This window comes from Colossoma macropomum, unplaced genomic scaffold (assembly GCF_904425465.1).
Source record: "Colossoma macropomum unplaced genomic scaffold, Colossoma_macropomum, whole genome shotgun sequence".
Taxonomy (NCBI): Eukaryota; Metazoa; Chordata; class Actinopteri; order Characiformes; family Serrasalmidae; genus Colossoma; species Colossoma macropomum.
In genome coordinates, this window is record NW_023494802.1 from 7,399,574 (window position 1) to 7,417,299 (window position 17,726).

General features: G+C 39.6%; 1 protein-coding gene across 1 annotated transcript; it reads left to right on the forward strand.

The window, feature by feature from the left end:
* Positions 1 to 9,292, forward strand: wnt1 (wingless-type MMTV integration site family, member 1). Its single transcript, XM_036592299.1, has 5 exons — positions 1 to 86; positions 1,405 to 1,510; positions 5,228 to 5,481; positions 6,224 to 6,489; positions 8,098 to 9,292. The coding sequence occupies exons 1-5, from the start codon at positions 77 to 79 to the stop codon at positions 8,587 to 8,589; spliced, it is 1,128 nt and encodes a 375-aa protein (XP_036448192.1). The 5' UTR covers positions 1 to 76; the 3' UTR covers positions 8,590 to 9,292.
* The last annotated feature ends 8,434 nt before the right edge of the window (positions 9,293 to 17,726 follow it).

A 17,726-nucleotide genomic window follows, 5' to 3' on the forward strand; every position in this document is an offset into this window, starting at 1 on the left:
CACATACACACAGACACATACACAAACGCACGCGCACATACACACGCGGCTGACCGGCCCTGCGCATCGCTGGAACATGTGGAGTGGTGAGTACAGCCTGCACGAGACAGGATCATATAGAACAAGAGCACGTGCACATTATGGAACGGGTTATTTCAGTTACATAGGCTCGTCTGGGGGAAGCTGCAGTGGACACATTCGCCAACTACTCAATGCACACCTACAGATTTGAGCTCACTCTCTGTGTGTTGAATTCATTTTGAATGTGTAGAAATCACTCTTAGTGTGTAGAATTCACTCTGAATGTGCTGAATTCACTCTGAATGTGCTGAATTCACTCTTAATGTGTAGAATTCACTCTGAATATGTGGAGTTCACTCTTAGTGTATCGAATTCATTTTGAATGTGTAGAAATCACTTAGTGTGTAGAATCCACTCTGAATGTGTAGAGTTCACTTAGTGTGTAGAATTATTTTTGACGTTTTGAAATCACTCTTAAAGAGAAGAATTCACTCTAAGTGTTTTGAATTCAATCTAAAACTGTTGGATTTACTCTTAATGTGTTGCATTCACTCTTATTGTGTTGAATTCACTTAGTGTGTTGAATTTTCTCTGAATGGGTTGAATTCACTCCTAGTGTGTTGAATTCATTCTAAATGTGCTGAATTCACTCCTAGTGTGTTGAATTCATTCTAAATGTGCTGAATTCACTCCTAGTGTGTTGAATTCACCCTTAGTGTGTTGAATTCACTCTGAATGCGTTGAATTCACTCTTAGTGTGTTGAATTCTCTTTGAATGTGTTGAATTCATTGTTAAAGTGTAGAATTCACTCTTAATGTGTTGAGTTCACTCTTAGTGAGTTGGAATCACTCTTAGCGTGTCATTCCTACAGTGTTGAATGCATGTTTACAGCTGAACATATATAATCACTGTAGGTTTTAATTGAGCTCTGGGGATTTGCTGTGATCTAATGATATAATGATATAAGCATGCCATTAATATCTCACTCATGCAGCGGTCAGTCCATGGAGAGTGGACAGTACACAGCAATTCGCCACTGAACACAGAATTAGAGAGAATTCAAGTTAATTTAACATTTTGTGTACAGCGCTGAGTGTACAACGCTGAGCTCTCTTCTGCTGTCCAGCTGGGCGTGTTTATTCAGCACTGGAGGCTTTTCTCTGTAGTGGACAGACTGTTATACCAGCGTAAAAGTCCAGACAAACTCAGTTGTTGTTATATTATTTTTTGCTATTTAGCTCAATTATTATTATTTTTACTATACTCATACCTTAATTATCATCATCATCATCATCATCATTATTATTAGTTATTTTGTTTGTTTGTTTGTTTGTATTATAATATGATTTTAATTGGTGTGAAATTATCGCCTCTGTTTGCAGCCGCCTTGCGCGTGCTCGCGCTGCTGCTCGGACTGAAAGGCGCGTGCGTGCTGCTCGTGTCCGCGCTGTCGGGAGCGAGCGCGGCGAACAGCAGCGGCCGCTGGTGGTGAGTGAACTTCAGTTTGACCAGGCAGGGATCACTGTAAAGGGTCTCAAGCGTCTACAGGGTCAGTTCTGTCCGATTTAAAGCAGGGGCGTGACTGAGCTGCTGCTGCTGCGGTCGTTGTTGTTACTGTTGTCTGTATTGAGTTAATCATGCACTTACTAGAGCTTTAAACAATTTAATATAACCAGCTTGCACTTCATTTACAGTGCTGTCTTAGCTATTTTTCTAAATTTCTGTTTTGTTAAATGGTCAAGAAGTAAACAAAGCCATTCAGAGTGGTTTGGTCTGAAATGCTCCGTTCTGCAAAGACTTACAGCCAGAATTGTTCACAGTGGTGGTGATGGGAACCAGACGTCTGAAGCGTTTAACGCCTCTAAAAACGACTTCACAGTAAGTTAGTACACGAAATGTCTGAGACACTGTTTTACAGTGAGGTTTTGGTCTAAACCCTGGTTCCTATCAAAACCACTGTAAAGAAACCTGAGTCAGAAAGTTTCATTACAGTTAACCATTGAACATCAAACCACTCTGAATGAGACTGTTTACATCTCAACCATTTAACTATGCGGAAAATTTGAAAATTTCGGTGGATTTCCCCTTTTAACCGCAAGTCCAAGTCAGGAAGCCTTTAATTTAACAGAGTGAAGACAGATTTACACAAATGGGCCTGAAGATGAAGCTAAAGTGAACGCAGTGATCCCGCTGTACAGTCAGAGCTGCTCAGACAGATCGAGGCGGAATGTTCCAGATTCTTCTAGAACATGTTCTGTGTTTTAGCCTTTATTATGATGCACAAATGATATTATCGAGAAACTCTCGACGCCTTGATCTGTTTAGACCGAGCGAGGCTTTATGCGCGTGAGTGGAGGATGAAGAGGAAGGAGGAGGAAGAGTTTTACTCCAAGCAAAAATATGCAGTTTTACAATGAAGCAGCCCGCTCCTCCTCCTCCTCCTCTCAGTGCCTTTCGTTTTGAGAGTGTGGCTTGAACCCCAGACAACATTTCCCTCAGTCCAATGTGGGATAAATTAAATGTGGATTTATTTCATGGCTCCGTTCAGGGTCGCGTTCTAGTAAGACGCTGCGCGTTCACGCTACTCCAAAATGCGCGCACTCGCCAAATTCTATATGTACACTCTTTAAAAAATATGTTTTTTTCAAGGGTTCTTTAGCACAAGGAATGGTTCTATTTAGAAACATGAGTTCTATATAGACCCATTTGTATACTTGGGGTTCTTGGCATGGTGAAACGGTTCTACAGATTGATGGAGAATGTGTTGTATATGGTTCTATATTGAACCTTTTTGAAAATGTTTCAATATGGCACCAAGTAGCAGAACCCTTTTGGTGCTATATAGAACCATTTTCAAAAAGATTCTCTATAGAACCATATACAACACATCCCCCATCAATCTGATGCAAAGAACCCTTTAAGCATGCAAATGTTCTTTGAGTGTTCATGGTTCTACATCCCTCTTTCTCTCTTGAGGAACCATCTTTTAGGAGTGTATGGTTTCAGAAAATGGTTCTATATAGGACCAACAAAGGTTCTGCTATTGTTACGATGTTGAGCTTGTAATGATAGAAGAACCCCTCTGGCACTACATAGAACCATTTTATGAAGGTTCTATATAGAACCATCAACAGCACATTCTCCATCAATCTGAAGAACACTTTCATGATGCAAAGACCCCCTTAATCAAGAAAAGGGTTCTTGGAGTGTTCATGGTGCTATAAAGAACCATTCCTTTTACTAAAGAACCCTAGAAGACGCATCTTTTGTATGTGTGTATGCATTACAGACTGATCATGTTGAGTGAATAAAGTTTCTGTTAATGATCTGCACACACTGCCCAGAATCCTGCAGCCATTTCTAAAACGTCCTGATTTTTATGAGAGCAGAGGTTAAAAATGAACACCTACAGTGTTTTTAAAGCAGAATTCCACCCACTATTTTAAAATATTCTGCATAATTCAGTGGCTGAGATGTAAACAGGGTCATTCAGAGGGGTTTGATTTGAAGTGGTTCATTGTAGAGAAACGTACTGACTCAGATTTCTTTGCAGTGGTGGTGATAGGAACCAGGGGTCACAATAACACACATATAACCATTTTATTTACTATCCATAACCACCAGTGAACCTACACGTCTTGTGAGTGTTTCATGTAATGTTGCTTATGGTGAAATAGTGATGAATCATCCCAAAAATATTTTCTTTGGGGACTATTTTTAGTATATTCTAGTTCAAAAGAATATCTGAAAACGATCATAAAAACAGTGTCTCAGGCATCAGGCAGCATATTCATAACTATTTTGTATAATAACTTTCTGTGAGGGAGTTTTGGAGGCATTAAAACTCTTCAGACATCTGGTTCCTATCACTACCACTGCGAACAATTCTACAAATCTGAGTCGGTAAAATTGTCCAGAATGGAACATTTCAGATCAGACCCAGAGTGATGATGCTGTTTAGATCTTTACCATTTAACGATGGATACTTTTGAAAATTTGCTGGAATAACTCTCTTATGAACGCTGTAAGAGTGAACCAAAGTAATTTTGCTGTGCATACTGGAAAATAGGTTTTAAATACATTATAAAATGGAATGGCCGTCTTATTAATGGTCCTGCACCGCAGGCACATTATGGGCGCGGTCAGTTGACATGAGTTTGTTTTAAAAATCGAGCAGTGCACCAAATGTGATGTTGAGAACAACTCAAAAGTGATTACGTGGTCAGAAGCTTTAAATAAGCTATTTTTGTGAATAATTTCCAGTTTCACTTGATATTACTGATAGGCAGGGCATTACTCTGGCCCAGCTCCAGCCATGTCTGACTGCAGACGCTCTGCTTTATATAATAACAGCCTACTGGTACAACAGAATGAGAGCTGTGAGGTCCAGGTTAATGAGGAGTTTCCGATTTGCTCTGAAAGATCTATGAGAGATTCTTCTGCTGTTCTTGGTTGTGACTGAGCTCTGTAACCTGAACACTGATGAAAACTGATAAATTATTCTTTTTAAATAATTTTTCTTTTATCAATAGTAGAACACTTTAGTGCTACATAGAACCATTTTTTCCAAAGGTTCTTTTAAGAACCATCAATTTCAGATGATTCTTTGTCACAGCTAACAATCTCCCTTACTAAAGAACCTTTGAAGAACCCTTTATAGTGTTACTGCAGTAAGCCTACACTCTTGAAACAAAGGTGCCAAATGTGTTATTAGGAGAACGCCATAGAAGAACCTCTTTGGTTCCCCTATAAAGCCTTCCAACAGAGTGGTTTCAATTGAGTTTTTGACTTTAATGGTTCCGTAGAGAACTGAAAGCGTTTTTTCTATGGCACTGCACCAAAGAACATATTTTGGCAAAAGTTTGGGCGCCCCTGGTGAAACTACATGTTTTATTCATTTTGAAAATTAGTTAAATTCTCCACAGAGAACACACTTATATAACTTTTATTTTTTCCTTTAACAAATAGTAATCGCGCATCAAAATGTGCAGAATTGTGTTCTCTGTAGAGGATGGGTTAACTGATTTTCCTTTAGAAATCAACAACATGTGATATGACCAGGGGTCATCTGTGACTGTAAACGTGTTAATGCTGTATGATTCATCTTTCTGTCATCATCTTTCAGATTCTGTACAATCAATCAAAATGTCAGAACAGTGATGCTGAGGGTGCACAGGCTCACCCTCCTCTCCTTTCCTCCTCCAGGGGCATTGTGAACGTGGCATCTTCAGCCAACCTCTTGACCAACACCAAAAACGTGCAGTTGGCGCTGGACCCCAGCCTGACTTTGCTCAGCCGTCGTCAGAGGAGGCTGATCCGGCAGAACCCCGGCATTCTGCACGCCATCGCGGCCGGCCTGCACACGGCCATCAAAGAGTGCAAGTGGCAGTTCCGCAACCGCCGCTGGAACTGCCCCACCTCACACACTCCCACCGTTTTCGGCAAAATCGTCAACAGAGGTGAGCTTATCTCGTCCGCCAACGAGCGCTCTAGTGTAATAGACGTTTTCCACACCCATTTTTTTAATCCCTTGAAGGGGAATTTACCTGCATTTTTTCATGATGATAGTTTTGAGATTGAGAGAGCTTTAGGCATAAAACATACTTTTTACAATCCATTCTTAGTGGAAATTTACATGCACGATGTTATGAGGCAATTACTCCCCAGAAACTTAAACATTGCCATTCCTGGTTCCTATCACCAAGATTGTAAAGAAAATCTGAGTTCTTCTCTATAATGCACCATTTCACATCAAAACCACACTGAATGACTGTGTGTACATCTCAGTAATTTAATTATGCAGCTTTTGATTTTGAAAAATCAGTGAACTTGCCCTTTAAACTACAACCTATTCAGTCATTAGTTTACAGACTTCTAAAACAATAAGTAACACTCTAAACAATGAAGGTGCCAAAAAGAGTTCTTTGGAGCGATAGTATAAAAGAAGTGATTTTGGATTCTTTAAGAAGAACCATCTATTGAAAAAGCCAAGAACTATTGTAGTTATGAAAGTGAGGAACAAAAGTTTGAGAGGTTAATATAAGCCTACCTTACATTTGAATGGAACAAAATGCAGGCTTGTGTTCTTGGCCAGTGGAACAGAACCCAACCGCAAGAGAGGCTTTTGCGAAATGATTTATCCGTTTAAAAAGCAGGCGCGGTGGGAATTCCTGAATAACATTGTGGCTGTTGTTTTGTCAGGTTGCCGAGAGACAGCCTTCGTGTTTGCCATCACGAGTGCGGGGGTGACCCATGCAGTGGCCCGGTCCTGCTCTGAAGGCACCATCGAGACCTGCACCTGTGACTACAGGCGGCGGGGCCCCGGCGGGCCGGACTGGCACTGGGGCGGCTGCAGCGATAACGTGGATTTTGGCCGGGTGTTCGGACGAGAGTTTGTGGATTCCAGCGAGAGAGGCAGAGACCTGCGATACCTCACTAATCTACACAACAATGAAGCGGGCAGAATAGTAAGATATACCATCAGTTACTAATATTCACTAACAGTCATTGATTAAACTATGAATGATTATGTTTAAGACATAATGTGAATGTTTTTGAACCCCTGAAACTCTGAGCTTACTACTCAGTCATTAATCTTAAGACTTATTATTCAGTAACTACTATGAAACTAATATGTGAGTTGTATAGATATGAAAGGGAGGATTTTTAGATCAATATGGAGGCCTACATATGGTCCACTGCACTATGATGGTCTAATCACTAAAATGCTAGGCTCATTATTCAGTTATTATTCTTAAGACTTATAATTCAGTGACTACTATGAAATTATGAAATGAATATTTAGCTATGAGAGCAAAAAATTAAAGTCTGGACCTGCCAACAGCTCCAGCAGACTATTATCATTATTATTATTATTATTATTATTATGCTATATGGTGCGGCCAAGAGTCTTGTTTCCTCTCAGTGTTTCTTATGCTCTTAGGGAGTTTTTCCTATGTTGCCCTTAGCGACACTCATTAGGGGTTGGGACAGGGGTTTGTGGAAAGCTTTGTTTATGGCAATATGTGTTATTAAAATACCATACAATTTAATTAAAATAAATATATATATATATAAACTGTCAAGTAAAGCAGAATTGCAAACTATGCTTCTGTGCTTAAGACAGCACTTTATAGTTAAGACACAAATTATTACATTATTTGAACTTTTTAAGCCCCTTAAACTGCAGGCTTTTCATTTAAGACTTAAGTACTATGATTTAACCAGCAAGTACTCTGTTACTAATGTGCAAGTTATGTAGCTGTGAAAGTGAAAAACAAAGTTGGACCCACATACAGGCTCTAATGTGAGTTTAGGCGATTAACCCCTTGAAATGTAGGATTATTATTCAGTTATTAGCATAACATTAAGAGTTAATACACAGTAACTACTATGAATTACTCAATTAGTAAACTACTACAAACCCCATGTGTAAGTTGCATAGATATCAGAGTGAGAAAATGAAAGTTGGACCCACATACAGGCTCTCAGATTAGTTTAAGGGATTAACCCCTTAAAATCCTTATAACCCCTTAATAGGCTTATTATTTATTTATTAGCCCAACATTAAGTGTTATTATACAATGGCTGCTATGAATTATTCAATCAGTAATGACTCTGAAACTAATGTGCAAGATATGTAGTTATAGGAAAAAGGGACTAAAAGGTGGACCCACATACAGACCCTTAAGGTTTAAAGAGTTAACCCCTTAAAATCTAGGCTTATTATGTATTTATTAGCCTAACATTAAGTGTTATTATACAGTAACTTTAAGGAATTACTCAATCAGTAACTACTATGAACCTAACATGCAAGTTATAGTTGTGACAGTGAGGAATTTAAAGGTGGACCCTTAGGGTTTAAGGGGTTTACGTATTAAAATGTACACTTATTATCCAGTTATTAGCCTAACATTAAGGGTTATTACATGTTAATTATTCAGTGACTATTATGAAGCAAATATTTAAGTTATGTAATTATGAGAGTAAACAAGCATAGACCCACTGATGGGTACTGATGGGGAGTTAAAGGCACCTCACTGATTTTATAACTCATTTCTCTCTCTTTCCTCCAGACTGTTGCCGCAGAGATGCGTCAGGAGTGTAAGTGTCATGGCATGTCTGGCTCCTGCACTGTGCGCACCTGCTGGATGCGGCTGCCCAGCTTTAGAGCAGTTGGGGACGTCCTAAAGGACCGCTTCGATGGAGCCTCCAGAGTGGTATATGCCAACAAAGGCAGCAACCGGGCATCCCACCGTGCTGACCCCCGCCACCTGCAGCCTGAGAATCCAGCACACAAACTGCCATCTGCTCGCGACCTTGTCTACTTCGAAAAGTCACCCAATTTTTGTTCTTACAATGGCAAAACGGGCACGCTGGGCACATCGGGACGCACCTGCAACAGCTCGTCTCCGGCGCTGGACGGCTGTGAGCTGCTGTGCTGCGGGCGGGGCTATAAGACACGTATTGAGAAGGTGACGGAGAGATGCCACTGTACTTTCCACTGGTGCTGCCACGTCAGCTGCCTCAACTGCACCAGCACGCAGACTCTGCACCAGTGTTTATGAGGGCAGCGCTCCTGCCACATTCAAACGGGCATAAACTGGAAATGGACATTTGGACTATAGGCGTTTTTCCAGGTTTAGTGTGTATATATTGGAGATTAATATCTTTGTTTTTAGCAGTTGCTTTTATACCTGTTAAAAGAATGAGATAAATTGACAAAAACAGTGGCTGGGTAAGTCAAAAAAGTGAGTACATATGGCAAGAAATGTGCTAACTGACCAATTCTTTTATATCATTTTATTAAATGAATACAGCTGTCCTACATGAGCTTCTTAAAGTAATACCCCAACATTTTTCAAGCTAATCTCTATCTACCATATATGTAGCAAATGATCTATTATGATGGACAATAATTGTGACACATTTCCTTGTACTTAAAAAAGAGCAGCCCATTGACTCAAGAGCCACAATAGAAGCCGATGGGCAGTTGATTCAGCACCTACCCATTGGCTTCTATTGTAAATGAATTTTGAGTCAATGGGCTGTTCTTTTACAGCACGAGGAAAGTACAAGGAAATTACTGTCAGTGGTAACTGATCATATGCTACAGAAGCAGTAGATAGAGATTAGCTTGAAAAATGCTGGAGTGTTCCTTTAAAGGAGAATTCCACCAAAAGTTTCAAAATTCCTGTTTAAGCAATTGTTTAAGTGTGTCAGAATTCTTCACAGTGGTGGTGGTAGGGACCAGACCTCTGAGGTGTTTAATGCTGCTAACAGCTGCATTACAAGAAAATGACTGCATAAAATGATTATGTATACACTGCTTAATGTCTAAGACACTGTATAACAATAATTCTGAGATATGAATCTGGCCCAAAATGTATTTTTTATTGAAATAAAAACATTCCTGGGCATATGCAAGGTGATGTAAGGCAAAATAGCAATTTAACCACTATAACATTATCAGCACATTGCATATAACAGCCCATGTAAGTTCCATGGTCATTTAGGATTGTAAATAAATAAATAAATACTTCTGTTATAGACATCATGATCCCTGGTTCCTATCACCACCACTGTGAAGAAAATCTGAGTTTTTCTACAATGAACCACTTTTAATGACTTTGTTTACATCTCAACGACTGAATTATGCAGAAATGTTGGAATTCACATTGGAAATATGTTGGAATTCCCCTTTAAAGTTGATAAGCTCCAAGGGTTTACTCAAAATATTAGAACACTAGAGAACTAGTGCAGCTCTGGCTAGTGTAAAAAGCTGAAATTGATACATCAAATTAAATTAGGTGGGATGCAGACCACTATGCAATGCTACCCACTGTGCTACATTATATAGGGAATTGCTGAGAGGGATCCAGTCCAAAAATACTTATAGATTTTGAGGCTAGAACCACCAATCTGAAGGCCTCCCTCTCCGGGTGTCTGATTCTCTGCGGAGCAGGAAACTGGAGAGGCAAGAACTGGATGCAAAGTCTGACAGATGTTCCTGTGGCCAGAGAACCACAAGCATGTTCTCTCATAAACCGGTGAAAAACCCTTACAAGAGGAGGGTTATTTAAAATATCAGCATGTTGTTTACTTTAGCTACAGTTCTGCTTTTCTCACTGAGAACAACCCAAAAAGCTGTATGATGTATATCTCAAGACGGGATGTGCCGTCTTTTCCCGATTTCTGTGTAGTGGAATCCTGGAGCCCACCCAAAGCTCTTACGATTTCCCACTCAAACTCATCCTACTTCCCGGCGTTGCTTACGCGCTTCTGTCATTCTGTACCAGCATTCACTAATGTGCGGTCTACCACACCACAGCACTGATAGACAGTGATTGGAAGCAAGCATTAAAAAGAGACTAAAATTTCCTCTCAAAATGAATGAATGTAGAGCTTAAAACACTGAAGAGAGACACTTGTTCATCGATTTGCTTTTTGTTGTGGAGTAGCACTAAACAGTCTGTACAGAGAAGGCCAGTAGTCTTCACTACTGCACTGAATTTTACTTGTGCACACTCTCTATATGAATAGAATATATCACATCAGCACTTTTACTGCCAAAACGAGTACAAGATAAACGTGTGTTGATGTAATATATTTTTGTTCATGTGGAAATGATGTACACATTTGAATCACTTGTTTCAGTGCTATGAACAAAGAACATAAGGTAAAAGAACAGGAGCATCTGTATAACAATATAAAAAAAATGTGTGATGGTATAAAGTACTGTGCAGAAGTCAGAGACCACCCTTCATTTGTTTATTTTTAATTCAAAAGTAATTCATTTTTGAGCTTCAAAGAAAAAAAAAAAACAGAAAACATATTTAACCCCGTAATGTTCCAGGGTTAATTTCATACAAAGGCTTATTATTCAGTAACTACAGGGACTTCATTGCAAACTTATGGAGCAATTCTTAGTCTGGTCTCATGGCTTGTTAGGGGTTCAACAGACAATTACATAGACACCTAAACAACTAAATATAATAGCAATTCTTTCAGTATTTTTCCTTGTCCTCTTTTTGCCTTCATTGCAGCTTCCATTCCTTTCATTAGGCTTACTTTAAGTTTTTCAAAGAAAACTGCAGGGATTTTTTCCCACCTCCAAAGTTCAGTCTTAGAAGTTGGTTGAATTTTCTGCTTTTCATGATTTAAATAATCCCAAACACATTCAGTGATGTTGAGCTCTGGACTCTGGGGTGGCCAGTTCATTGTTCCGAGAACACCAGCAGCTTTATTTGCAAAATATTTGGCCATTTCCTTTCCTCAGTGAGGCTTCTTGACAGCTACACATCCTTTCAGACTCATAGCGCTGAGTAGATTTTCTCCTCTCTCTCAAAGATGAAAGCTTTAAGTGCTGTTTATCTGATAGGGACAGTTTTGGTGGTCTACTATGTCTTGTAGGGTTGTTAAGAGTCTCATTTTCTCTGTATCTTTTATTCTTTTTGAACTACAGTTTTGGAAACTCCTGTTTTTTCACTTATTTTCCTGTGAATTCCCTCTTCCTTATGCAAGTGGATTATCTTACACCTAATCCCCTCAGAAACATCTCCTGAAAATTAATAACTTATACTTACTGGCTGTTTTGACTGGAAATTCAGGGAAATAAATGGTGGTCTCTGACTTTAGCACAGTACTGTGGAGCTTATAATGTGTAAAGATAATCTTGTAAATTCCCTAGTTTACAATGGACATGTAATCCTTACTGAAACTGTTCTGTATATCAGCTGACTTAACCAAAATGTTGTAAATACTATACATAGATGAATATATATTTATGCTGACAAAATCTGCAAGTGATATTATCCAAAAGTAGAGTGAAACAAAGCTATCATTACTTGCAAATGTGGAGAACTTTCATTCATTCAGGGGTGTGAAGATATATAAAAATCACTAACATATGAATATGACTTGTAGGTTTACCTGGTTCTTCCAGGATGGGACCAAATATACCGTAGAGACACGGCTGCCCTGAAAAATGCTTTGTTCTCTTGTCTCTGAAAACCTGTTTTACATGCACTGAACATCATTTTTGTGAATAGAAATATTTATTGCTGTATGACGGAGCGCAGTGAAAGTATTTTCAGTATTAGGATTTCAGTTTAAGACTTAGAAACGTGTCCTTGTTGTCTTCAATAGTGTTATAGGAAAATAAAGTTTATATTTTCAAGTATGAAAGAGTCCTCTCTCTCAACAAAAACATGGTTTTAAATGAAATTCCTTCAATTCATTCTATTCCTCATTTTTCACTTAGATACCGCAACATATTCTCATCAGCTTTGCTTCACTTACTGTCTGTCACTCACATTCTGCAAAAAAACATAACGCAAGTGCTTTTATTAAGCTAAATCAACACTGAGAGTGCACTAGTCTATCAGACGCTGTGGTCCCGAAGCCGCTGCTGTGAGCCTGTGAGCAGGCCGGCCCTGCCCAGCGAATCCACAGCAACCGCTGAGGCAGTCTGAGCAGTGCCATAACACAGCGTCCATTCTATATGTTTTTACAACACCAAAGGTTTTGCTTCATTTACTTAATGTCGGAAAAAAATAAAGAAATAGTAAAAGAAATAATGACAGGCCGTTTTTTTCCCCTCCATCCGACTGGAAGGCCAGCGTGACCACAGGAGTTTGGATGCATTTCGGTTCTCTCTCTCAAGCCGGCGAAGGCGCAGCGGTGGGCTACCGAGGGTCAGCCAGCCAGAGCACTGCAAAACCACACTGAGAAAGAGAATGAGGGAGAGAGAGAATGTTAAAAACTATGCCCTATTCATTATACAATACAGTACTGTCACTATCAATTATATTAGTAATACTTTATAAACAAGTAAACAAGAATACATGGGTGCCTAAACTTTTTGCCTTGGGGGGCCAAATGTTTGAGGTGAGCTGAAACAAAACCATACATAAATAAAGAAGGTAGTTATGTTGCAAATGAAGTTTTTAGGATTTTTTTAAACATGTTTATAATGTGACACCATATTTTTTTACTAAAATACTTAAAATATACAACTAGAGAGAACTTAAGTTATGTATGGTATAAAAATATGTTTTTTCTCCATTGGCTGAGGGGGTGGGGTTGTGGTAACTTTATGGAGAGCCAATGTGAACGTCCTGACAGGCCAACTTTGGCCCCCAAGCCACACTTTAGGCAGCCCTGCTTTACACTGTTATGAAAACACCTCTGTTTCTTACTATAAGGGAGACCATATGAGAATTTGAAATATGCATTATCATCATACAAATGGCCACAAGAAGTTGCAAAAAGTTTAATTTAAAACTATGAGTTTTTGAATTGTGTTATCAAGTTTAATCGAGTCATTGTGACTATATCTGGTATACTATTTTAGGAATGTGCCATTGTGCAGCAATAATGACATTTATAATTCAGTGGCGAACCATGACTTTTAGAGCTAGGCCTTCATTTTGGGCCAAAAATGTCAAACTCAGTCCACAATGGGGAGAAAACACCTCTACAATAATGCCTATTTCTGCTAGCACCCCTTTGGGATTCCTGTAGTATGTTAGCGCTAAGCTTAGGCAATTCACATTAACTTTTTTGCCTGTTCAAGATTAAACATCAACATTTGAAGCCTGGAAAAGATATGTTATATTTTATTTGAAGCTTATAACAGACATATTAACATATATTTTACCTTGTAGCAGTTTTATGGTAACTCTTTTAGTAAACTACCACAACTGACTGAAACCTGGTTAGACTATGACTCATTCACAGCTCCTGACAAATCTAGGACTTTAGCATGATGTTACTTTCTCACAAAACTTGTCCCACGCATTGTAAATCAAAACGTGATTCCACTGTCAGTTGCTAATTATATTTAGTGGTTAATCTGACACTGTAATCCTTCAGTTCAGCTCCTGAAACTCTAAATGTATTACTTGACTAATTAGTTCCCTCTTTAATTCTATTTTACTCTATAAAACCCACATAAATCTGTACAAACTGGCAAGTGCAAGAGAAAATTAAATAGCTTTCCCTTTTTATTAAAAGTGACAGCCAACCACAGTAAACATCATTAAAAGGCCTGTCACTAACCCCGCCTTTGAACAAGACAGTTATGCATACATAAAATTGCGAACAATCATTGCTGTTTAAAAACCGAGAAATTAGCTTCTAGAAATGCTCCAAAAGCAGCTGCTTTAAACTAAAATCTTACAGAGCTGTTTCTGCATGAAAACTGATGCAGTGTCTCATTGCTTAATTCTGATTTTTTGCTCAGATCTGATCTTTCTAACTGGATGGTTCACATCTGTGTGGGTAAGTGAAATTTGTCATTAATGTGAACAAACCTGTGTCCTGAAGTGACCTCCATGTGCACATCCTAATCAATAACATCACGTTATGAACCACGTGTGTTACGAACAATAAATGAACAAGTAGTACAAGCCTTCCTCACAAAGACAATTAGCTTTGAACATCTCTCAGCTGTTCATTATTAGAGCAAGACAAAGGCGAAAAAGGGGTCAGATGCTTTTGCAGCCTTTGCTGCCATTAAATTCAGGTAAGATGCTGAATGATGGTGCACGCACAGTGAAGAAAAACACATGAATTACGATCTGACTGTTCTCATTATAGTCACATGGCTATAAATCAGAAATGTATCCAATTTAGGATCAGAAGTAGCTCAGATCTGATTTGAAAAGACCAGGTTTGCATGTCCACACAACTCCAACAACATCAGATCTGTGTCACATAAAGGCCATGTAAATGTGCCAGTTGAGTCTGGACGTAGCCTTTTTCTACATGGGGATCTTTATCCAGTTTCATATTAGTGTGATTAGATGTTTCGAGCATAACATGCCAGCTGTCCCAGGAAGCGCACATGCATGCAAATTACATATAAGGAAAGATGGACAATCTATATAGAGGAAATGTATGACTTAATTACATCATGCATGATTAAAATTGCTCTTTTTGAGACATAAGTAATGAGATTCTTATGAAGTCAGTAACTGGAATGTAACTGGAATGCATAACAACACAAGTTGTTACAAGTTGTTACACAAGTTGTTAGAAGTTTTTTTTTTTTAAAAAAAAGCATTCACAGTACTGTACTTGGGCATTATCCCCAGCACTGGTCTCTCATTAGCGATGTAACAATAAAATATATTGTATTGCATCAAACAGTACCATAATGTATTAGATTGTATCATCTTATCATGACTGGCATGTCAGCTTGTGGATAGTATGTTAGCTTAGGTCTAACACATAGCTTGTGGCTTAAGCATTTGACTGGGACACTGTGAAGCCCAGCGTTAGATTCAAAAATTGTACTTTTATAGTGTTGAATGCTCTAATAAAATGAAAATGGAAACATTAACATGTTAAGGCACAAGTTTAGCCACTCCTTATATTTTGCTGTATCAAATCAAGACACCACTGTATTGTATTGACATGAATTATGAATTTTGTGTACCTCTACCTCCAATACATGGAATTATGAGAGAAAAGCTGGCAAATACAAGGACAAATACAAAGAGGTCATTCAAAGAATCAGAACGATTTTTTTGCCTAGTACATTTTAGGAATGAAGTATTTGTCTTAATCACACAAAACAGACCAGACAAGTACACAAGATCATTCAGGGGAAAATAAAGTACGAAAAGTACTACAGAAAACAGTTATGAGCAAGCCCAAAGGAGATATATAGACATACAGCAGAATCATGAAACAAAAAAAGTGACCAAAAGAATAACAAGTATAACAATAACTCAGTGCTGCGGCATCACAGAGCGAGAAGCATATTGAATCAAACTGCGTAAAGCACAAAACACCAGTAAAACGAACGAGTAGAGAGGGCGGGAGCGATGGAGAGACCAAAAGCCAAGGAGACATGAGACTAATAATAGACATATCATCTGTCTCTACAATTAAATTTATATATTTTTACAAGCTAGCCAGAAGAGAAATTTATTATTCATTTAACCCAAGACGTATCATTAAGTACATCTTAATGGCCCTAATTGAAAGGGGGAAAATGAACTGTGAGCGAGCTCGAATCAAAGCAGCGAGGCCCAGAAATGGAATTTGGGCCTGAGCGGGTTTTTGCCCAAGAGGTTGATGGGTACACGGACATGCTTTGGAAGGCTGGAAGTGCACAAATGCAGAGCATTAACGGTGAGTGTGAGGGAGAAAGAGATGACGGGGGGAGATAAGGATAAGAGAGTAAAATAAGGCGGCATTCCCAGGCACTGGAGGATTGAGGGAGGTGGTGGAGGGGGTACTGTCATTGTGGGAGTGCTGAGGAGTCAGTGATAATTAGCTCAATTAGTGACAAAGGCAGTGTAATAAATACCGACTTAGTGTCTGGGTCCCTGCTGTCCTCTCGCTGCACGGTTTGTGATGCAGCCAGGGACTGATGGACAATTCATTAAACCGACAAAATACCCCACCGTCCAGGCGTGACGCTGCGAGTTAGCCCCCTACTGGCCTCGCCCATTGTTCTAATTGTCTGGGTTGGAGTCGCTTTCTAGCCCTCTTCTCCTTACCCCCTCCTTCGTTCTCTCCTTTCACAAAAACCCGAGGAGTTAATACCCCTACCTAACTCCGTAAGTAGGTGATCGGCAGGTTTGGGGGGGGGGAGAAAAAAATGGAAAGAGTTTCTTGGAGGGAGGGTTTTGGGGGGGCGGGTTCTTGGTGGGATTAGGGTCCGAGGGTTGCCTGGGAGTGCGGAGAGTCGCCCCGATCGGAATGTCAGAGAGATGAGTCCAGAAGCTCGGATACGGGACAAAGCGAGAGTTAATTAGGAAAGATTGAAGGGGCTGGCGACAATGGGCCGCCACCCGAGTCGAGATGAAATTGCTTCCGCGGATTATTGGGGAGAGAGTGTGTGGGTTGCAGGGCTGTGTGTGTGTGTGTGTGTGAGAGAGAGAGGATGGAAAGGGGAGGGAGGGGTTCACGCAGGCTGGGATTGATGGCTGCCCCTCTGCTTGGGGAGCAGGGGAGCGAGGGAGGCTAACCGGCTGTTCCCACAGTCTGTTCTCCTGAAGCCACCTTTGACACACAGGCCTGCCAGGCGGCAAGCAGGGAGGGAGGCTGGGAATGTGGCGAACGGCAACACAAAAACTGCACAAGACCTCAAAAAGCAGAAATTCATCATCTCTCTGCTTCCAAAGAGAGCCACGAGACAAGTGGAGCACAAGAGAAACAGAAGAAAGAGCCACAGATTAAGACACGACAGGAGAAGATAACAGATACCCTCAAGAAGTGGTCCTAGAAACTGACCTTTGTTGATGTATATTCTAGTGATGCACCAATATCTGTGGGCTGATGCTAATATCCGATATTTTTCATGTACACACAGTCATGCAAAAGTTAGGGCGCCCCTGGTCAAATGACATATTTTGTTGAAAGTAAAAATAAGTACACATCCCTACATCAAACAAATGTCTGCACATTTTAATGCATGGTTACTGTTTATACACTGAATTTAACATATTGGACAAAAAAAGAACATAAAATGTGGGCTGTGAAAAGCTTGAAAGATTGTATCTGCCAATGCCAATGCTGAAACAAAAACATTTCTAAAATGTACAAACTTGGACTAAATGTAGCTGGATTAGCATTATGAGGAAATGTAACATTTATTTACAAAAGCAGCAAAATGAATAAAATGCAGAGATTTTAGTACAGCAGTCCAGCATCCCCAAACCATTCTGCTCTTCTGGGGGCCAACAGA

Coding starts and splice junctions, on each gene's coding strand:
- wnt1 (XM_036592299.1), top strand. Junction 1,511..5,227: donor AACAGCAGCGGCCGCTGGTG/GTGAGTGAACTT, acceptor TTCCTCCTCCAG/GGGCATTGTGAACGTGGCAT. Junction 5,482..6,223: donor CGGCAAAATCGTCAACAGAG/GTGAGCTTATCT, acceptor TTGTTTTGTCAG/GTTGCCGAGAGACAGCCTTC.